This window comes from Anopheles bellator, chromosome 2 (assembly GCF_943735745.2).
Source record: "Anopheles bellator chromosome 2, idAnoBellAS_SP24_06.2, whole genome shotgun sequence".
Lineage (NCBI taxonomy): Eukaryota > Metazoa > Arthropoda > Insecta > Diptera > Culicidae > Anopheles > Anopheles bellator.
In genome coordinates, this window is record NC_071286.1 from 9,052,172 (window position 1) to 9,074,951 (window position 22,780).

The 22,780-nt window shown below is 49.4% G+C and overlaps 2 protein-coding genes across 3 annotated transcripts; both read right to left on the reverse strand.

Moving 5' to 3' along the window:
* Nucleotides 1-4,072: 4,072 nt before the first annotated feature.
* Nucleotides 4,073-15,153, reverse strand: LOC131211941 (glycerol-3-phosphate acyltransferase 3). 2 transcript variants are annotated; one of them, XM_058205630.1, is made up of 7 exons: nucleotides 14,358-15,153; nucleotides 9,462-10,109; nucleotides 8,935-9,171; nucleotides 7,211-7,444; nucleotides 6,966-7,081; nucleotides 6,763-6,903; nucleotides 4,073-6,662 (listed from the first exon to the last, which is right to left on the reverse strand). In XM_058205630.1, the coding sequence occupies exons 1-7, from the start codon at nucleotides 14,508-14,510 to the stop codon at nucleotides 6,365-6,367; spliced, it is 1,827 nt and encodes a 608-aa protein (XP_058061613.1). In that variant the 5' UTR covers nucleotides 14,511-15,153; the 3' UTR covers nucleotides 4,073-6,364. The 2 variants fall into 2 exon arrangements, with proteins under 2 accessions (XP_058061613.1, XP_058061614.1); XM_058205631.1 differs by lacking the exon at nucleotides 8,935-9,171.
* Nucleotides 15,154-17,260: 2,107 nt separating this feature from the next.
* LOC131212282 (major facilitator superfamily domain-containing protein 6) lies at nucleotides 17,261-20,855 on the reverse strand. The gene is made up of 10 exons (XM_058206084.1): nucleotides 20,695-20,855; nucleotides 20,366-20,629; nucleotides 20,073-20,306; nucleotides 19,864-19,999; nucleotides 19,344-19,679; nucleotides 19,119-19,280; nucleotides 18,785-19,054; nucleotides 18,621-18,717; nucleotides 18,469-18,552; nucleotides 17,261-18,402 (listed from the first exon to the last, which is right to left on the reverse strand). Exons 1-10 carry the CDS (start codon nucleotides 20,853-20,855, stop codon nucleotides 17,969-17,971), a joined length of 2,178 nt encoding a protein of 725 aa, XP_058062067.1. The 3' UTR covers nucleotides 17,261-17,968.
* Nucleotides 20,856-22,780: the final 1,925 nt, after the last annotated feature.

The window sequence follows — 22,780 nt, forward strand, 5'->3', positions numbered from 1 at the left end:
GATCGGAAGTCAGAATTCAATCGATAGACTAGCTTATTTAATCGGCTCTCTCGGTTCTGTGCTTTCGATAACGATTACTTTGCGTATGATACTTAATTTAAGAGACAGCTGGGCGTCTTCATGGCCATTGACTGTCTTCAACTAAATAAACAAAATAATATTGCCACCTGGCCATGTATGTGAGTTTGATGAAAACCGTTTCATTTAAAAGGGCTCCTGTGCAGGGTGATTATAACGCTTTTCAGAAATTATTAAATATATATCGTTCAATTTAATTGCAATAAACGTTCAACGTTTAGCCGTTGCTCTCCTGCCGAAGGTAAGATTACTTGTCGGGCCTCGCCAAAGGATCGGGTTAGGCTGGCTGACGGCCAAACCATGCAGTGGATCGGCAACCATTAGACTCGTTGAAATCGCGCACCGACTGTGGCCGTGTTGTTGCGCCGTTGTTGACACACCCACACACACGCAATGGCCACCATGTCCGTGTCTTAGGTGCCGATTTGTGCGGTTGTTTTCTGGTCGCCTTCCCGTCGGATCGATCGCGCCGTACTTTGTTTCGTGTTTGCGCCGCCGCCTCAGGATCCCGGGTCACGCACGAGAAGCAAGTGTCTTTGTGTCTCCAAACGTGCCGAATGACCGGCGGCACGCTCGAGATCTGGAACTTACGTGCCCTGCGGTGGGTTTTAGCAGGGCATTGTGCTTTATCAAAATTTCCGCCGTGTAACGGTCGCGGTTTGAAAATTCTTCCCGTTTCTGGCCACAAAGAAGTGGGTAGTAGTAGGTACCGATCGTTCACTATCAACTGACCCATTTTGTACCACACCCGGGAGCCTGCCTGGAAGTGCCACGTGTTGGCTCCACGTGGCTACGCGGCGCCATTGTTTGATAGGGTTTGGGTTTTTTTGTTTCGCGTGCGTCTGTTGATATTGCCCCAAGTGGAACCCGAAAGAGGGGCGATGGGGCGAACGGGTGGGAACTTCTGATGCTCGAGACGGTCAGTAATGGGCGTGAAGGTGAAATGATGGTAGCGACGACGGTTCACGAGTGATCTTCGAGGCGCGTTCCTCTACCACCGCTGTGTGAGGCTATGTTCGGAGAGCTAGAGACTGATCAGCGCATTAGCTCGGGGATGGCATTGAATAGGCTCGCAAAAACCCACCGGCCAGCGAATCAAGATTAGATTTGTGCTGTGTTTGATTAATCATTGGTTTGCGGGTGCACGTGAACAGCGTTTTGAAGGAAGTCAAGCAAAAACGGTGATCAGTCAATGGCTCCCCCAAGGCCCCAGAAGGTTAATCTAAATAATGTCACTAATCTGTTTTCGGTTTCAATTTAGTATGTTTGTCTTGTTTCATTCGCTGACCGTTTTACCATTCCGCTCACTTGCGGTCTGGTCGGCCGAACATTGCATTCCGCGCTTGCGAACTATTCGAAACATTCGATTGCAGATCCGCACCACAGACTTCTAGCCGCCGCGCCATAAGCAAATAAAGTTCCGGTTCCGATCCGGTGCCGAGGTTCCGAGGCTATTGTTCCGAAAGAGCGTTCCAGCGGCTTCGGATCGTAGTAATTTCAATGGCCCTGTGCCTCATTTGCGCGTGCGAGTTTTTCCGCACGCCCTGGCACGCGATCGGGTACGTTGCTGCTTAGCATAATTAATTATTTGCCTTTTTTTGCCCCGGCCACCACTTTTCTTCTTTTCGCACACGGAGGGAAAACACATAAACGAAAGAAGAATGGCATCGGGCGAAGATGTGAAGTGAAATGCGATGCAATAGGGAAAACTTGGGAAACGCCCCACTTGAGGGGCCGGCTAAAGTCATCTAAGATTAACGACGCGGGGACGCGAAATCCACCGGCCCCCCCCCCCAAACAATGCGAATTTTGCATTCAATGGCTTCAATTGGCGAGGGATTTCGTTCTCCGATCGTTTGGCAAGCGCTCTTCCAGGCGTTGAAAGCGGCTACTTTCCGCTACTTTCAAACAAACACACCGCCAACACAAGTGGAGCTCTTGAATTGGGTGTTCCACGGGGCCTCGTAAAACCCTTGAATTTTAATTGAAACAAACCGGAAACGGGGCAGCCGTTCGAAGGGGGAAGCTTTGCGAATTGAACCGAGGCTCGGGCGACGCGGAAGTAAGCTGAGCGAAAATCTCTTCTGGAGGGCGAATTTTCCCCGTGCCGCAAGCGAATCCGAGGGCGTCCCCGGGAAACCCTTCCCAACGGTTGACCTTTAGGTGGAGAGTGGAGCGATGAAAGTAGAGTGCAAACTTTTCCACGCGAACAAAGTTTTGTTACATGGCGTCGATGTCGAGAAAAGGTTGGAAAACACACGTTACCCGATTCAGAAAGATTTTTGTGGGTTTTCCCCTTCGTTTCCGTTGCGGTGCTGAAGGTCAGTTAGCCATCATCCATCGCTTCAAAGTGGGTCGTGCCGTACCCTAGAATTTGGTCGATGACAGCTTTGCTACAACGGAAGTGTGGCAACATTATGTCAACGGATTTTCGCATTCTGAAGAGAGTCTCCGGAGCCATTATCTGGCCAGCGTCTGGTGTGCGTTTGTCGTGTCGGATGTGGCTTTTGATGGGGCTCGTTATGTCGCGCAGTGATGCATGCTCCAAGCAGCGGACTGCAGCGCACGAGAGACACTATAATATGCGTCAGAACTAAGAAACGCGCCACGGCCACAACATTGCTCAATGGCAACTGGGCGCGCGCGCACAACACGCAAAGATCGATTCACGTGGTCCGATCGCGCGGAGAGTGCGCCGGTTGGTTCAGGGACAGGAAAACCCCATCAAAACATCGGAGCCAAACCCCCGCAAGACCGGCCCGTTCGTTCTTCTTCTTCCTTCAACTCGCGTGTGTCGTGGGATTCCCGGTACTATCCCAAAAGCAGTCTGCTGCTGTGGACTTGTGAATGTCTCACTTTAAATGCCAACAACGCATTCGCAACCAGAAGCAGATTTGAGACTGGTTTTGTAAAGCCGTGCGTCAATGAAAGATGACCAAACCGGCCGTCTCGCCGATCGCACCGAAAGGTGCGAACCACCCCGAAAGTGGTCGCCAATAACTGGCAATAACAATGTCAATAACTTGTTCCACGAAATATGGTCGATGACGATTCCGTTCCTGACTCCTTCCCATCGCCAACGGTTTACAGGAAATCTCATTCCTATTGCATCCAGATGCGCCGCCATATCGGTTTCATTATGGGTCTGACCGGATCGGTTTTATTATTGGTAGGGGTAGAATGAACGCCCCGGGGCCGTGTGCCATTAGAGATCATAGTAATTATCACCGAAACTTTATGGTTGATGAAGCTTACACTTGTTTGTGGGCAGTAAGCCTATAACCCACAAAATGTCATTTCATAGGATTACCAGCGCCGTTTAATTTACTCCATGAATTTCGAAAAGAAATTTGAACCGATCTTGCTTTGTGGCCCAAAAACCTTTATCCGAGCAACAATTCTGTTAAAATGTTCCACGATAAATGCTTTTGAATCTGCCAAATAGATCAGGGGACTGCCGAGATCACGTTGGTTTCGAATAATTCAAAATAAAGACATAAAGACTAAAAAAGCCCAAATGCGTTGGGTAAGCGAGATATTTCAAACCTTCCATTTTCCCTTTGGCTTCATGCGGCCGAGTTTGCGATACTGAGGCTGCGTGCAGAGTTAATGGCTACGCACATGCCAGAACGCAGCCACGGTTTGATGATATTCGTGCTCGAAAACCGTTGGTCATTTTCGAATATGGAAGGTTTTTTGTTTTTAGCGTCTTTATTAGTAAAACGGCGGTGGAGACTCATCGCATAGTGGCTCTGGCAATTACTCGTTCGAGTCAGGCAAAGCCAGTTCAAATATCAATCTAGATTACAGAAGAACTGAAGAATCTAATCACAGCTTGACTGTGAATAATGATACATTCGAGAGTAGAAATTTTACAAAACCAGCAAAAGTTGGACATTTACGATCCAAGAAAAGCCTTTCTTTCAGTGCCAGCAGCAACACATCGAACCACAGTTTGTAACAAAACGGGAAAAAGAAAGGGTCCTGACGCCTGTTTATTCACATTTACACTTTTCCATCCCTTTCCCAGTGCTCTTTCGATCCCTAGCCATGTTTGTTAAATTACATGCGTACTACATATTATCATAAATATCATTGACATTAGTATTAGCGTTACCCCATTGTGCCCATATAAATGTCCTACTATCCCACCCAGATACCAGTAGCTCCCTTCCACTGCGTAGTGCTGCTCACGGCGATTTTACGAAACCATCGGTCTTCAGCTTCTCTGTTGGGATCGGATAAGAAAACATGTGCATGTGTTACTGGTTCTTTGCTCTAGTTCCTAAACACTGAACAATGGCGCAGTTGCGGCCGGTCATAAACTGTGGATAAACTATCGCTACGCTGCGCGTTAACTATTGCGGCGTGCGCGATGCTGTCCAATATGGGATTGTGGTCGGGAATTAGCTGCCTTTTGCTTTCTCACCGTCGTCCTGTACACACGCAAACAGTATAGTAAAATTGTCTGGCATTTTTATCCCTCGCACGTGCGCGTGCATATTAACTGTATTTGGTAATTGGTACTATTACTGTTTGGATCTGTCTTTTAGTTTATTTCGTTTCATGGGTTTTTGGTTATTGACTATTTCTTCTAACCGCCGGTGTGCTGGTGCTGATTCCTCTCTTTATTGGTAATTTAATACATTTATGGTTTAAATGTTTTTGCCTCTTCGCTGGAGCCAAATCCCTGCCGTTAGGCGGCGTTCTGGCGCAGGTATATGTAGAAATCTTTGAGTTACCCTTAAACTACGCTACTATTAGCCCGGCGTTGTCACACACTCTGTACATAGGAATTGAAGATGGATCAAGAGCGCTTACATCTACACCCACCCACACTCTTACTTGTCCTCTAGCTTCTCTCTTTTGGCGCTTTGGTTCGCGGGATTGGCACCATTGAAGAACGGTTATGAACGATACTCGTATAGAAAGGCAGGGAAGGCGCATTCGTGGCACGAACGCTCTAGCTGCTTCCAATTTCAGATTGTGGGGGACCGTTATGTGAGCAGTGTAAGTGTTTGGGTAATTGTATTGTTCCATAAGCTCCATTTCGACAGACATATTGCGCCATTGGTTGTGTTTTCTTTGTCAGCTGTTTAGCAATAAGTTTAACGATTCCTCGGGTAAGGTTTGACATCATTGCGTATTTGTTCATCCGCAGGTTTGATTAGATGGTGATTGTATATAGTATGATATAGTAGTAACCGGTAACATTCCTGTACAGCCTTCAATGCACACAACAAAGGATCACGCCCACGGCACCGCATCTGAATTCTTGCCGATGCCCGCATTATTTTACAATCAGCGTCTCATTTTCCGCGTCATCATCGCGCTTTCGCTTCAGTCTTATGAAATACACATTGTCTGTTATGCCATTCCAGTGTGCCACCTCTTGTCTTACGTTCTGCTCGGTGTCTTTGGCGCGCTGAACTGATCTTGTACACGATGTCCTATCTATAAGCTGTTCCTTTCTTAGCATTTTACTGTACAACACACACTCTCTTCGCTCGCAAGTCGAAGAACAGAATTAGAAACGAAGTAGTAGGAAGAAGAAAAATGCATGCCACACTCAAAATACTACACCTAAATGAGGGTAAAATGGAAACGATCAAACGATCGGCACCCTACGTGCCCTACTGTTTTTGAAGGGGTAACGCAAAGCGATGCGTTGTTGTTTTTCACAAATGCTCAACCCTTAAACAATAGTGAACACAGCGTTCCAAGGAGGTAAACTTATCGTTCTAAATGGTTCAGAGTACAAATTGAACTTAAATCGGGGGAAAGGCCCAATGTTACCAAAACGCGTATCAAATTTAACACCAAAAACCAGGACAAGAAAGAAGAGAACTATGAAAAATGCATGCAAACGAAGTAAAAGAAGATATTGATTTTAGGAAAAGCACATGAGAACGATGAGCAAAAGCGAAGCGAACCAATATCACACTCTCGCAAGCTCCCAGCACCCCATTAACCGTCTTTAAGCGTAGTTCCGTATTGATAGTTCTGTGGTATTAGTGTGCCTCTGTTAGTTGCCGTTGGATTCGTGCTATGAAGTGGTGGAAGCTTCCAGGGGCTTTAAGGTCAGCCAGGGGATGACGACGTCCGCACCCCCACCGGCGTGGATCGGTGGCTCGGAGACTGTTTACGGGCTGCCCTCCCGTCGTTCTTTTGTCACAGCATTTTGGACCCGCTGCCTCGTAGCAGCTGCTGCAGCCGAACTACCGGCCCGATCACTGGAGGCAGCGCGCCCCCGGTGACCGGATGATGCCCGGTGCTAGGCCGACGGTCATTCTCCTTTGAGCAGTTTGCTGAACTTCTCCTGCTGCTTCTCTTTCCACTCCTTCTTTGGCTTCATGCGCTTCAGCTGGCCGTCCCACACGAGATCGACCAGGCCGCCCTGCTTGGCGATCACGCTCTTGACGCGGTTCGCGAAATCGATCGCCGATTCGCCCTCCTCGCGGTACATCGGCGGCAGGTACCAAACGTCGCACACGATCGCCCACGAAGTCATCATCAGAAAGAGGTACTGCATCATCGAGAAGCGCGAGCTGTTCCAGAAAGCGTCGCCAAAGCGTGGATCGTATCTGAACGGGCGAACGAGAAAAGGGGGAGTTAGTTTCCGCCCTCATCGGGACTCTCGTCCAAAAAACGGCCTGCCAAACGGCTGGATGAGGAGGGACTCACTTGATGGCCACTGGGTAGATGACACCACCGACTTCGAAGCTGCCCTTCTTGAACTGCATCACCGACGTATTGTTGATGCAGGTTCCCTCGGGGAAGATCAAGATCGGTGGATTGATCGGATCCGAGACGTGCTCCTTTAGCCTGGAAAAGCAAACGATCGACGTGAGTGAGTGGATCATACGCTGCCGACGGGGATGTCTTACCTCTTCGCGACAAACATGCGATCTTTGGCCTCGGCCCGCTCGAACCAGATGTGGGGAGATGCACGGGCCAGTGCTCGTTGAAGCACTCCCAGAAATCCTCCATGTCGTTGGCCGATCTGGTTGCATGCGTACAGAAAAATAAGATATTAATATTACTGATTACCAGTAAGGCTCGGTGAGGAACATCGCTAGCAGCTGAAGAGCGAACCCGCTTGGTGATCGCTTCTTCTCACCGGTGCACTTACCAGCGAGTAGCAATTGTCACACATTAACATTAACACATCGATCGGACTGGTATGGTTTGCCACGCAGATGCCATTCAATGGGCGATTTTCTATGTTATGATAGTTGACGACGGATGATAATGCGCTCGAGAGAAAGCCAAAACACTGTATCAGCACCGTCCGGACCATTGTGCGCTTGATGGACCCTTCCGGTATGCAGCCGACCACGGCGGTGCATAGCGTCAACCAAATGACCTGCGTGTAACACGGTGAAATGATGAAACGGTTCGTGTGTGAGAGAAGGAATGTGGTGGGTGACGTGGTCGGTTGTGGTGTCTATTTACAATCAAGAGGGTGGCGCGTCCCTCCCAATGTAGGACATATACAAGTTTTTTTTCCCTTTTATCATTCACTCTCTCGATGGTATGGTCTTCGATAGCAGAATGTTGTCGAAACGGGACAAAGACAGATGGGTAAGATATGCGATGTTGATTGACCGACAAAATGCAATCTACAGAGATCTGGTTGCACAAAAACTACTAATTTAAATGACATGACAACGTCTGGGAATCCAATCCTACGGCTTTGGGTATCATTTAATGATCACAGGGTCTAGTGGAAGCGGTAATTTAGGCTAGCATTCATGAACTTCTTAAACACTGCTGTAAAATATTTTTTTGAATGAAAGACCTCAATCTATTTTAAGCAGTTATTCTAAACACCGGACTTTACCCAGCACTGAGCGCCAGCTCCAGCTTTACAACTAAGCCACTATCAATGCTTATCAAACCGAACTCTGGCCGGAAACGTATAAACGAAATTGAAAACGTGTAACGTTCGTGATCATTCCGCCGCCTGACTCAGCTTCACACGTGCACCGTCGTGAGAGTTTAACGTGTCACTATCAAAAGGCAAAAGACCATGGTTCGCGCGTGTGACGACATCGGGATTATTACCTATCTTAATCCATCAGCAAGTGCGTCTGCTTACTATCAGCGCCTGAGATGTGCTATAGGAGAAGCTTCAGGTTTCTAAGTCAACGTCATTCACCACGCTAAGTCATCCCCAGACGCTTAGACTGCAGACTCCGTACAGAGCTAGCAACACAGCACAGCAAATCTCCCGTTGAGCAGTACGATTTGACCGCAGTGGGCGTACAGGAGCGCCGTCCGTTGCCATCGTTACTGATTAAACACGATTACGACACCGAGCCGCCCGTCAGTAATCTTCGGTCTATCTTATCGCGTAAAAATGTGCTTAGAAGGCAGAAACAAACGAAAGTTGAGCTGATAAGACCCGCTCCAGTACGCCGCAACCGTTGTGAGCCGCCAGCTTCCAACAGCAAGTTCGCTGCTGCCTGAGGACTCGGAGCCTCGAAGTTCGCAATAAATAAGTAGTAGTCTGGCGGTTAAAACATGCGCCACGAATCAACATGCAAACGCTGGCGGATGAGAAGCAGAAGAAAAATGAACCGGCCGACAGGCAGGGGCCAGCGGTTTGCTAATCGATGATGGATTTCTTGCTGCGGTGCGATGGAACGATGTATGAACCATTCGGGTAATGGAGAGCTCGAATAGGAGAAAAACACGTATTCGATGGAAATATATACAGTAGAATGGAGTTGATGGCACCAGAGGGACATATCCCACATATGGCCCAACGAGAAATAGTGGACGACACGGACAACGGACGCTCCAGAGATCTCCACTCAGTATAGGGTGGAACTCTGGAGATTGAAGGCTCACCAGCGAGTAGGTGCAATCCGTCGACAGAATCGCAATGTCAATCGGGGTCGTGTGGTTGGCCACACAAAAGCCACAGTTCCTCGGTTTGTACTGCGTGTTGTGGAACCGTACGACGCCGGAGATCGACCGGGTGATCATACGGAACGTGTGCTTAAACACGATATCGTTCAACAGCCGGCGCGGCCCGTACATCGGAATCATGCCCACGATCGCAAAGCCAATGACACAGTATACCACCTTCCGGAGCGGAGCGTCGATTTTAATTGAGTCGCGTTCCCGAGTTTTAACATTTTCAGAGTGAAGAAAGGAGAAGAAGAGAAAGAAGACCATCCCATCGCACAAGAGGAAAAGGTTGAACCAATTAGTACCACATCCTTGCTCCGATTCGCTTTGGTCGATGTCGATAGAACCACCACAGGAATCGCCGGGGACGTTTCTACCAAACACGAACATCGATTTTTGTCGACGAAGAGTCGCGTTGAACCGATAGTGTCGGTTCCGCCGGCTTCCGGTTCGCCTCAACTTACCCCAATGAAACAGATTAGCACCCGCATCGGCATCAGCACGAAGTAGCGTATCAGGAAGCCAATCATCCAGATGACCGTCAACCGCCAGCTGATGAACTCGTAATGGCGATTGGTGCGCGTCAAAAGGTTCCAGTTTTTCAGCTCCTCCGCCAGGAAGCGGCTCGTAACATCGTCCTCGATGATGGCCTCCATGCCGGACTTCACATAGTCGAGGCAGTTCGACAGCTTGAATCCTGCCGCCTCGTGTCCTTCGCCTTCCGAGTCCACCTCACTGGCTTCGTGTTCTCCTTCCTCGCCATCGCTCCCGGACTGTGCCGGGTGTCGCTGGTGGTGGACACCGTCCCCACTCGGTTCTGTGCTTTTACTGCGCGGATCATCGATTACTTCCGGCGAAAGGATAAGCGATTCCGCCCGGCTAATGACTGAATTGCCACCGTTCACGATGTGTGGTGTATCGGTACCGTTCGCTAGCCGCGTGCCGTGGTTGGCCGCGTTGTTGCTACCATTAGGAATGTTTCCATTCACTTTCCCGGTGCTGTCGCCCGCGTCCGTGCTGCTCCCAGTAGTGGTGGGTTCCTCTTCTGGTTCCGATTGTGTTATGTTTGCGTACTGCTGTTGCCGCACGTTTTCGATGTTCTGGCGACCGAACTACAAAGAAATGGCATGAACAAGTTTTATGAGTCTTATAGTCTTTAACAATTGAATAAAGAATAACGGCGAATGCTCTGAAGAGAATCTTTGGGACTGACAGCGTTCGCTTTGATTCTTAGTCCCCTGGATTGCTATGATGAAATGGGCTACTTTCCGGGGCTACTTTTATCGATGAAGTTTCTACGGAATCAGGACTCTGTGTTACATTTATTCATGTTACGATATAAAGAACCATGAAAAATATGATTTACAAAAAGTGGTTAATGTTAATTAGTAACTTTTTGCAGAGTTAATATCGCACATTCCTACGTAGATCATTTTACGCAGGTCATCGATCATGTCTTCTGAATGTTAAAGACACTATCTAATAAAAAAAAAATGCACAACGATAGAATCAAGGTGGCGAGACTTTTTCTACGCCGAAGGGTACGTAATCGGTCGTTTAGGTCATGGTGTTCCACCGAACGGTTGACCGAAAAACGCACGGTGCTCCACGCACCCCGACATTAGATTTGTTCGCGCGCAATGAAGGCTACTCTCGAACTGGTTGCTGGCTGCAATATTCTACAATCAAGAAAACGTCGACTCATGGTGCCTTTTGGTGTTTGGCATGACGAAACGTACGAAGCTCATTAATAGTCTCGTTTCTTTTCTCATCGAATCATCAAATCATCATCGAATCATCGAAAACCGGACAAACATTCGACAAATCGAGTGCCATTTACGGCCATAGCTAGAATGTTATTTTCAAGAAAATAATTTTAAGGGGAAATCTTTGTAACACTATTCAATTCAAGTAAGTATTAGTACCACTGAAAGACCAATCGAACTTCTTGGGTCAATGTGCTGTTTTCATGGATAAGATCCATTTTTATCTCTACAGACCGATTGCTTTGTTCTCTTCGAGTAAGTGATGTCGTCGTATTTTCACAATGATTTCGACGCACACAAACGTGACTTGGAGGCGCTGTGTGACAAAGAAAGGGTGTGACGGATTGCTCACTAGAAAAAGCGACCTCGGCCAACGCGTGGGCGACATGCTGCAGCAAAAACATCTTCATCTATTCCTGAAGGAATTGGTTCGAATTTTCAATGCTTTCCGATTAACCGACAACCGCGTCCCAACCAGATCTAGTGATCTGCGCGATTTTTTCTCATAAGGTTTCGAGTCTAACGTTCATTTCCGTGCCACTCCGTTGAGATTGATTCGTCTGAAATCGAGGGGCAGTCGTTGCACTCGAGTGGAGTGTGCAGTCCCGGTTCGGTTGCTGAGGCTGATTGCGCATCGGGATGGTAATCGAGCAAATAAATAAAGTAATTGGAAGGTAAACTACCCGGTATTGCGAACGCGACGGGCAACCGACGAAATTGTTGCCTAGCGTCGATATCAGCACATCTTGGGTGGGTGTTCGAGAAGCTTTCCCATTTTTTTCGAGACTTTAGATTAGTTTCTGCTATCGCAATTGATTGTTATCGAACGAAAGAAAACGTCCAATCATCGCCCAACATAAGGTAAGTTAATTTGAGCGTTCGCGTTCCGCTTCATGTGTGGCATAATAAAATTCCGATTAATCGTGTGCAGGGCGGAGGGGACCCGTTTCTTTAATGCAAACCGAGGACGATAACGAACAACGGCAAACACAGGTCGGCTGGCGAAAGTTCGAACAGCGTTATCCATTTATCTTATCGTGCCACAGACCGTTGATTAACTAACAGTTCCCGTCGTTTCCAGAAACAGAAAATAAAGTACCACGCAAAAGCCAGCCGCTCGATTGGGTCCAAAGGGTTGCTGCCGCCGCCGCCGCCGCAGGGGACCAATAAAGTGCAACTAGAAAAATTAGTCGCGCAGTTGCCGCACCGGCTTGATAGAAGCCCTCCCAACTCCAGGTCAGTGATGCCATCGTTTAACGCCGCGTCTTCCTCCTGGAAGACGAGTTGCATTTTGCGTACACACCATAGAGTGCGAAGATAAGCACCCGAAAGATAATGGCCACACAATAATGGCGACCCAAAAACCGCAACGGATCCCCGATTGGTGACCCACCAGGTGACCACCAGGGGTGTTGGACAAACATAGCCTAAAAATAATGCAACCTTATGGCGCAACGCTTCTACGTAACGATGCATGAATTTTGCAGCAAAAGCGCCAGCAAACGACAAGTCAAGTGGCACGTGCCCTTTGCGGCACACACTACGTTGACCATCACCGGGCGCCACTCCGCGGCCGAGAAGGTCGCACATTGAAAACGGGTAAATGGCCATCACACGACGAGAGTTTCGGAATGGAAATGCACCCCACTCAGCGCGTCCATGCATCGAATCGAACCGAGTCGCGCGCTCCGCGTAGAAAATGTGTTTAAAACCTTCAGTTCGTACGTACGACGAGCCATCAACTAGATCATCCGATTTTCTCGGTTCACTGGCTACGGCTGTAAACACACGAGGGGCTCGACCGCTCGATGCGGATTCGTAGAATTCGCGTATCACTAAAGCGACCAGGGTGGGTCTGGATGCAAACCAGCTCAGCTGATGCTTGTTGCATCGTATCAATCATCCTGCCGCATTCGGAGCATTATCTGTATAAGGCCGTCAGTAAGGACTGGGGTCTCGGGCCTTTGTCCTTAATACACCGGCGTCCCTGCAAATACACTACACTGGAAGTGCAGTGCTGTGGTGAAATCTCAACGAACGAACGACGGAGCCGACGCGTCCTTGACCGCCGTCCATCGCTGGCGTGTGCGCTGTGTGGACACCGCAAGGAAACCCGCACGCACAACGGCCGGCTGGTCGGAACGAGGAGCGTTTGTGCGCGTGGTTACAGTTGATTATTTTATTTCACGGCCAAGCATTATAGATAATAGACCCAGGCCGGCAGAACCGTAGTGCACCGGAACCACTCTCGCTCGAGATTAGCGGGGAGCGTTGCTTCCTGCACAGGAAGTTAGTCGCAGTGTGTCAGAGGTGTTTCAGGATCTCAATAACTCCATTCTGTGACCCCTATTATCGTATGGTCTTAACCAACGCCAGCATTAGCGGCTTCCTGTTCCGTTGAGCAAAATAACGATAACAAACGGAGCCTGTTCGACCAGTGTCTGCAGGTACGATGGCCGTGTTGCGGTAGGCTTATTGCTGATGCTTCTGAACGCACAAACGCCCAGAAGGTGGCCACGAACATGGTCACTGCAGCACCAGACCGTGATTGAACTTCATTAGCAAGTTAAAATGCGGTCCTCGATAACAAGCCGACCTAAAAAAAATGCACGGGTTTGAGCTCCATGACGCCGAAAAGTGGCAACCCGATTAGGACAGAACGGCACAAAACAACAACGCAACGGTGGGCTCAGCAGCGAATTTGATAAGGCACAATGATGATTCAGCTATATGCGCGTCCTGGCGGCCTTTCGGCGGTGCCAATAAGCATTCCTCCGGTAGTGCCGTAACTGTAGTTGTGTTTGCGGTACAGCAGGTTTGCTGAAACTTTCCAAATGATGGTTGCTATTGCAACTTTGAAGAAAATTACACCGTGGCCACTAGTGGCCTCAATCGATCCGTAGTAGATCGCATAAAAAGGAGTAGTTCTCTTTGTGGTGTCAGGGTGTTTTGTGGACATTTCGATCGACTGCGAGGCCCATAGTGCACCCGGTGAGACTGTTGTTGCGTCTATACAAAGCAAAAAGTAACCCGAAAACTTGCTGACCGCCGCACATGGTGCGAGGCGCAGTAATGATGGTACGCTTATCGATTATGGAATCAAACGCCGACCGACGGATTGATGGATAAACCCTTTCCGGACCTCCCCTTCGCTTATCCTTCCATCCAACTCGTTCGCTCCGGTATGTGACCTTTTTTTTCCCTAGCAAAAGCGCGACTAAAATAAGAATAAAAACCCCGACGGGCGGAATGAGCTGCCAAGTGCGCTTCACTCGGTACTGCCGCTGAATTAATTGCGTGATCATTAAACGCTTATCCAAGAGGCGTCGGCGGGGTCTGAACATATCCAACAGCTTGTGCTTGAGTATTTTGAAGGCTTCCTGGAGGGCGTACAGTAGAGATTTATCGATCGGATGAAGATTCCTCTAGACGGCGACAGGACAGTCTAGGGCAGACAAACGAGGTTATCGATTTTCGTTCCAGACATATCCTCCCACGCTGGGCGCAGACTGCCGCCGGCCAATCTCCACCGGTGCGTTAAGGATTTCGTAACGCACGCATCCTAATGCGGGTCTTAGACGTGGCAAGACTCACCTCGAAGATTTTCACCAGCAGGCTCACGTACAGACGCCGGACACCGAACGATTTCCCGATCGATGCCATAAACACAATGGTAAACACGACCAAAAAGAACGGGGTCAGCGTTATCATCGACAAGATGGACCCAATCGCCATTAGTCCACCCATCCTGGCGCTGCTGCTGGGTCCTGCTCCGGCTGCGAGTCCGCCCTACGTTCTCGCTGTTCCGCCCGTGATTTCCGGGGGGCTACGTAATATTCTGGAAGCGTCCTCGAAGCGCAGCGACGGTCACCGACTGCGTAATCAGTCACTATGATTTTCTGATTTCTTCCTCCACTTCTCTGCCCCGTTGGCTCTCTGCGCTGTCGGTTGTTGTTGCGCTGTCGACGGACTAATCAATCCTTTATCGTGTGGCCTTTGGATTAGCAGTTCTTTTGCGACACTTGCTGCCTCTCACTTTCAACATCACCGGCGAGGTTACGCGGGGAAAATATGCATGCGGTATCGGCCTGCGACACGACGTACGCTTCTCACTGGGTGCTCGTCCTTGAGGTTTTCCACGTCCCGGCCATTCAAACGACGGTCGGTTGAATGTTGTTTGCCGACATCATCATCACCATTATCGTCGTCAGCAGCGCACGCCGAGTGCAGCAGCAGCAACAACTCCTACATTAGCACGTATTGGGTCACTCGTGTGGGGACAGCAACTATCATCAAACGCACGGCCGCCGCAGGACAGAGAAATCACACGACCGCAGGACAAAGAATATCATCGAACGCACGACCGCAGGACAGAGAATTCACGCACGCCAGTTACGACACTTTCACGACAAGTCGCTCGCCTGGGCCACAACAAACAAACACAAGAAAACTACGCACCTCCGCCGGACGTCAAATCTGCTTCTTCTGCCTTCTTCTTCTTTTTTCGCGGAGGGGAAATGTTGCTATGATCGGGTTGTTAGTGGGGGAAATCGTTACTTAGATCGGGTTTTTCGAGGAACCAAACGTCGGAATCCGAGGGAAGAGCGTTGACAGCTGCGGGTGCAACTGCCAGGCTGTGAGTTCGGCGTCTACAACAACAGTTCCGTTACTCTGACAGCCAAAGCGACGCCAAGTTTTTTAACGAACTTTTGCGTCGTAGCGCGAAAATGCAGCAATAGCATGAATGAAAACGGCAGAGGATTGGAAATGGGTTAAAATTACGGCGCACATAACTTAATCATTGTAATTAGCCGTTAGGATCGGTGCTCGATCGGCGATTTCAGTTCCACAGTTAATCAACGAAAGGGCGCCTACGTTTTATTTAACGTTTGTTTTTATTTGCCCATGATGTTGGTGAGATTGTTGTTTAATAAAGATACATCTTTACAGCATATTATTGTTGTTTTGCTTGTTTAGCGGTGCAATTCTTACGATACCGTTGTGTTGTATGGTTTGTTCTTACACTTAATTCTACAATCATAATCATAATAATAATAGTAAGTGCTGTACATTGATCATGGGCTTCCGCTATCGGGCCAACGGTTACGTTCATTTAGTTTGTCTGATTCTTGATTTTTCTGAATATGTCAGTTTAATACCAGCATCGTTATTATTAGTTTCGGTAGATGTTGTTATCGTTATTTATAGGTATATTCAGGAATTCGATTTACGGTGTGGTTCGCAACACACAGAACTAGAGGAATGGCGCAACATATGCGTGAATCAATCCAAACACCTGGTAAACGAGTATAATACTTTTCGCGGTTGAAATAATCTAAATAAAGCTATCGCGAGGAAACACCGAAATCTATCGCTTTAACGTATCTCGTAATTCTTCAATGCTCAAAGCACAAACAACTAATCCAAACTGGAAAATAATAACAGTTCTTCCCTCCATAGTGAGTGCAAGTTTTTCTTCTTATAATGTGTATACATACTTTGTAATCTTTAGTAAATACTCTCTCTGTCTCTCTCTTTCTGGGTATGTGCAATGTGATTGAATTCAAAGGAGCTACGGGCTGGACCGTAACCGGTATCGTTATTTAACGCGTTACACATTGTTTCGCACACCACATTTTGTTCCATCAACTCCGATACCGCTGCTTCAAACGTGTTGCTTTAAATATAGTTTCCTCTGAATAAAATACTTTTCAAGTAGTAAGGTTGAAAACTGATATGCGCTGCTGATGTCTCTCGGCTAGAGTTAATAAAGCTTTTGCGTACGTGTGTATTTTGTAAATTTCCACTGCCTTTTCTGTTCTATCAGATTGTTCGGTTATGTTTGCTACTATCGTTGCGTTGCTGCTGTCGAGCTTTCATACGAAAAGGCAAATCGCGGAACTTAAACAGGCGCAACTCGAGCGCTACCCACGTATTTGGGAACGGAGCTAACTACTGCTACAGGGTTCAACGAGGAACTGCGACTACCGCCGACCGAATCCTCCCGGAAAAGGTGGTCCCGAACTTAAAGATGCTATTCGTTGTGCCTCGTGGGATGGGCTGTTTTCGGTTCGTTTCGTTTGATTTCGGTGGCAAGTAACTAAGTAACTAAACTAAGGTGCAACACAGTTGGCCCGTTAACACGTATCGCGTTCCGTTCGCAGCGAGTTGTTCAATCGATCGATCGATCGTTAGGATGTTAGTTAACCTTTACACGTTCAACACTTGTTTGGGGGAGTACACGTACGGACACACCGACACAGACGAACATAGATTGGGTACATACAGAGAGAGAGAGATCCCACGTACAACCACAACGTCATAGCTACAGTTACCTAAACGCTAAATTGCCACCGTTGGTTCCCTGCCGCAAGGGACCGTGTAGTCCTGTTCCGATGTTTTTCTAGACTCTAGATTCGCTGCCGGACGTTATCTGGCGTAGTACTGTTGCTCCTACTTAAAGTACGATCACGATCCATCGATCGATTCGTGTTTTTTTTCTCTGATAGACTCTAAAGTGGGCGATACGATAAGTGTAGCTCCTAAGTAACAGTCCGGAAAGCTGGCGCTCTAGTGATATAGTTCCAACGGTCAAAAACAACCAACGAAGAGAAAGACGCTGACAGGTAGAGTAATGCTTGAACGCCGCGCCCTAGTGTCTCTCTAGTGGTAAGTGCCCGGCCAGCGTGGTGGCGATAAGATAGTAGAGGGTTTTAGGTTAAAATGCTGAGATAGGAAAACCGCGCAGGGCCGTAATGATTGCTGATCGTTTTCAGGAGGAGCTCTGGACCTAGAGTGACAAGCTAGCTTAAACTTAAACAACACTACAACACCTGTCGATGTCGGTGTGATCGATGGGTAGGATCGATTAAACGAGTGAGATACGAGGCGCATTACAACGGATCTGTCGTCCCCGGGATACCTCTAATATGATTCGCTGCCAGCAACCGACCCACGACCAAGGCTATGCCTCCGTAAACCTCACGGCCGCCGCGGACGTTGCTAGTGCGCAGCGTGTAACGTCCTGCTCTGCTCTTGGACCGGAATGGCTGAATGGGATGCAATTGAGCTCATTTACACGGTTTTTGTTTTTTTTTTGTTTTGGTTTAGGTTCTTGATCGATTTTTGATCCTTTTTCTTGGCAGACGTCGCCACTGCCACACGGCTGATATTCAGCAGTGGCCTCACTGTCGGCCATCTGAGGTTTAGTACTGGTTTCCGCCGTACACGTTAGTACCTTGCGAGGCCCCGAAAGGGTTCTTTGGAGCTCCGCCGGGAACGTCCAGAGCACCACCGGTAGTTTGGTAGGTGCCGTACCCATTGTCGACGTTCTGCTGACCGATCTCGTTCAGCCGGGTGCTCGAGAGGGCCCGCGGTATCGGATTGCTCGGTACGCCGTGTGGAGCCAGGTGGGCCGTCTCTTCCGCCACCTGATGCGGATCCTCGGTCGTCGGAATCTCGGAGATGAAACCTTCGTCCTTGCGGTAGAAGTTGATGAACACGAACGCAGCCAGCACGAGAATGCAGATGATGCCGTACCCGCGGAAGGTGGCCGTGGTGCCGAAGTACGTCACGAACATTCCCCCGATAACGGCCCCGCAGCCTCTGCCCAGCCCGTGGTGGAGTCCCTGCAGGACGCCTGCAAAACCAGAGAAACACTCGATCACGCCGAGTTACGCTACTCCCCAGCGCACGCCGATCATACCTTGTGCCGAAGATCGCAGATGCTGTGGCGTGTTGTGCGCGATGTAGGAACAGCAGGCCGCCCATACCGCAGCGTGAGTGATTCCTGGTCAATAGCAAAGAAAGTGGTCAGATCGATAGGGCCCCGTTTACTGTCTCAGATCGGAGCGGTACCTTGCATGAACTCAAACGGCAGGACCCACCAGGGGTTTTTCAGGTAGGAGATGTACAGGAACCGAAGAATGTTACCGACCAACCCGAGGCAGAGCACCTGCGAAACGGAGCGCCATAGATTAGTCTCCAAACTCTGCGTCGTGTGGGACCCCGCGAGCCGTTACCTTAACGTGGCCGATTTGCGTGATCAGACGGAAGCTGAAGAAGTAGGCAAAGATTTCCGAGATGTGATTGATGACCGAGGCCACCCCGAAGAGGGTCGGCGAGCCACCGTAGTCTTGCAGGTGCCAGAACAGGAACGTGAAGATCAGTCCGATGCCAAAACCCATGAACCAAGCGACGAACAGGAACGAGGCGCACTTCAGGTTCTTGAACTGTTTCAACACCGTGACCCATTCGGGCATTTCGCGCGTTGTTTGGGCGAACATTTTCGTCTGTTACGGGGAGAAGTTAAAAGTTAAGGACTGCCACTGGAACAGGGTCATACCTGGGTCGCACCTGGGCACCAAGAGCAGCCGGTGGTGGTGCTGCGCTGGCCATCCCTCCACCGCTGGCTGCCAACGATGGCAGTTGCAGCTGTTGGGCCAGCTGGGCTTGCATCTGCTCTTCGCGCGTCAGCTCTTGGGGAACTTTCTCGGCTTGTGGCTGCTCCTGTGCTTCCTGTGGTGGAGGCGAAAGTGTTGAAGACGCCCAGAGCCGCTATCCAATCGCCGCAGCACTTACCGAGTAGTCATACTTGAAATGGATTTGGGTGGCCGAAATGAGGGCCGCGCCCATCAGCACCGAGAACGTGGCGAAGCAGATGGTGTAGTTCTTCTCCTGCTTCTCCGGACCGCACGGGTGGTCAGGGAAGGCGGTCGAGTGGTCGAGCGCGATGCCGACAAAGAACATGGCCAGTCCCCATCCGAGTGAGCCGAACATCCGCTGATGTCCGTAGCGGTCCGCATCCTCACCCAGAATGGTGATGACGGCGGAATCGGCCAACGTTATGGCCGGGGCACTGAAGAACTCTCCTATGATGACCAGGAGCAGCAGCAAGAAGAACGCTTTTTGGATATCCTGGCCATGGCGTATGAAAGAAAATAAACAGACTTAGAATGGAGGCACTACTTTAGAGCTGAGCTGGGATGCATAGTGAGAAGAATCTTCCCGTCTCACGCTCTCTCGTCTTCATCCGGTCATTTTTCTTGGACTACTAGGATTCTACGTTCACTATCAGCGGAAGTTCTTCTTTGACACTTACTGCCGTGCGATAGACGATCGATGAAAACAGTGGCGAAACCCAGTCTCTGTGGAGCTTCTCGTTGAAGTTGTTCGCGTAGCTCACGCCGAGTGGCGATACTCCGGCCGCCGCCACCGGTCGTGCCGCTCGTTTGTCCCTAACCATCAAGGATCAGAATCGCGCGTGAGTTCCCAGGTTCGCCAAAAATCGTACCCCCTGGCTAAGCTCACCTGGAGTACGGGTTTTCGCTCCCATTCGCACAGGCCAGCTCCATCTCCAGCTCGATGCTCTCGTCGATGGACCGCTTCAGTATGCGCGGTACTTGAGGCGTTCGGAGCTCAAAATCGGTCGCATTCTTCCGCTCGATACAGCTGGTGGCCGGCGGTTGAATGAAGCCCAGCGGCAAGGTGAAGATGATCCACGCTCCGAGCGAAGCCAGCAGCAGCATTTTGCCCTTTTTGCAGCTGAATCGAGAGGCGAGATCAGTTGTGGATCACGTCTGCCACTGTCCGCTGCCACTTACCGATCCGCATAGCTGCCCCAGAACGGGGCCGACAGGAACTCCACGAAGGGCCGTGTGCCGATGAGCAGCCCGCACTGGCCCGGATTCATGCCCATCTGCTTGAAGTAAACACCCATCAGCGGGAACAGCGAGCCGAAGGCCGAGTAGAAGAAGAAGTAAAACGTCTTCACGGGCAGCAACTCCTGGTCGACCGACCCAAACACCATCTCCAGGATGTCCGATTTGCCGCGAATCTTGTGCGTCGATTCCTTTGCCTGCGGGTACCTACAACGGGACGCCGGAAAAAGCCATGAGCTGCGGGAGGAGAGGCCACAACACCCGGGGCTTACTGATTGGGGTCAACCTCGCCCATCGCCTCCGGGTCCACCATCGGCCGAGCGGTACCACCCTGCGGATACATGGGGATTTCCTGTCCGGGCTGCTGCTGCTGCTGCTGGTCGTAGCCGTTGCCTCCATAGCCTCCACCGTAGTCGTTCGAAAAGGGTTGCATTGTGCGCTTCCTGCTCTCGCTCAGCACTCCCTGTCAAGCTGATCGATAACGCTTTTCCACGCTTTCGCCCGAAACTTGACCTCCTAAAACCGGACCGTTCGATCTAATCACTCGGTGGTCCCACTTTTCTTGTGACGACTGACGACGCACTCGAAACGCTTTTCTCCTGTGCAAGCTGTTGGCGTGCTCGTTGGCGCTTGGCGTACGCGAGAGCCCACCTACACACGGTACGCTCTCTACAAGGGCATCGATTTACTCGCGGCACGGTGGCACTACTAATAAGCCCCTCGTCACAGGCTAGAAGCACTTTGCGTTTATGAATGACATAACTCTCGTATCCCGACACCGTAGAGTCCTCCGCCGACCCTGTGTGGGATTTTCCTAGTTCTGTCTTCCGTCACCACTACACCAACTGAGTCGCTCGACAACGGAACCGTTTTGCGTTATCCCGCCTCAAGGACTCAAGAGATAGCGTTGGGTTGACTATATTTCGGGCGCGGAATCGAAAGCTACCTAGTTCCCTGCTCTATTGCGAACTCCCCGCAAGTGGAAAAGCACAACCACGGCACGGATCACAACTGGCGAGTGCTCGTCGATAGCTCCACCGTCAACGAACACACTCTCGCACAGGCACGCGATTCGGGAGACAATCGATAACGTTCCGCAAAAATTCAACCACAATCCAAGCTTCATCCACAATCCACGGAAAGAGAGAGAGAGCGGGAGCCCGCCTGGTGAAGGACCTGCGCAATGGCGCCGCCGTCGGGGCGAAATTCCGTCACACGGATCGGATCGGCGGAAAGCCACGGGATACGAATTGTGCGGGATACTTACTGCCACCGTTAATTTCAAAATAGTAGCATCTTCAGAACGCAGCCATCTTGAGCGAGAAGCTCCTGAATGTATGCAACAGGCATTGCACGGAGAGTCGACCGTGTGGTAAAAAATAGAAATTAAAGAAATTAAAGAAATAGAAAGAAAAAGAAAAATAGAAATTAAAGAAGAATTAAAGAAGAATTGAAAAAGGACAGCAGCGGAAATAGAAACAAAAAACTCTGTTTTGAAAATAGGCACAAAAGTCTTAACTAGATTTATTGCTTCGATTATTGTTTAGTGTTTCTTAATTGCTTCCTGGAAATAGGTTCTCTAGTTCTGTTTTAAGTCCTTGCTTGGTCTTTTGGTCTATTGATGTGCGCCTTGTTTTGGGTGTAAAGCCGGAACCAGCCCTTCCGGAGAGACTGCAGAAACGTTTGCTAATATCAACAACATATGAAAGTATTTAATATATATATGCTGATATCACAGATAATTTATTCTCTTATTGTTTTTTGCTTCTTAGTGGGGGAGTTAATTGTTGCTCAAATTCTTTTAACCTCAATTCCTAAAATTACTCTCTCTCTTCATGCAACGTACGGCCATCCTTTTTTTGTAGCGTCGGGGCGACTAATCCAAAAAGGATGTCAACGGTTTCTTCTTCGTGTGAGGTTCCAATGGTCAATGGTCTTTCGTGTTCGATATGGCAAAGGGAGGAACTGCTGACGGTGTTATTCTAGTGTTTCTTTATAGTACTTTAGTCTTTCCAGTAGGAATCCAATGCGTTGCGTGAGATAGACCTTAAGGGGAGGACGTTTCAGTCTGCGTATTGCGTATTCGACGGTGACGTGGTAGGGCTAATAATGATCCTCTGCTCAATTCAAGGTTCGAGGATTTGACAAACAAATAAATCATAATTTCCACAATAATAAGCTTACTTGCTACGTGCTTAACGTTAAAGTTGGTCCTTCAAAGGCACTCGATGCCCATTCGGCGCTCGGAACACTAGCAGCGCAGCGAATCGCAATTCCTTTGAGCAAAGCTACACACGTGCGTAGAAGCTATCTGGCTGACGGCCCCTTGTCTCGAGGCGCGTGCACGCACAGGGGTCT

Coding starts and splice junctions, on each gene's coding strand:
- LOC131211941 (XM_058205630.1), bottom strand. CDS start 14,510: ATGGGTGGACTAATGGCGATTGGGTCCATCTTGTCGATGATAACGCTG. Junction 7,445..8,934: donor CGGATTGCACCTACTCGCTG/GTGAGCCTTCAA, acceptor TGTTACACGCAG/GTCATTTGGTTGACGCTATG. Junction 7,082..7,210: donor GTGACAATTGCTACTCGCTG/GTAAGTGCACCG, acceptor GCATGCAACCAG/ATCGGCCAACGACATGGAGG.
- LOC131212282 (XM_058206084.1), bottom strand. CDS start 20,855: ATGCAACCCTTTTCGAACGACTACGGTGGAGGCTATGGAGGCAACGGC. Junction 19,680..19,863: donor CGATCGTCTATCGCACGGCA/GTAAGTGTCAAA, acceptor CGCCATGGCCAG/GATATCCAAAAAGCGTTCTT. Junction 18,403..18,468: donor TCTGCGATCTTCGGCACAAG/GTATGATCGGCG, acceptor CTGGTTTTGCAG/GCGTCCTGCAGGGACTCCAC.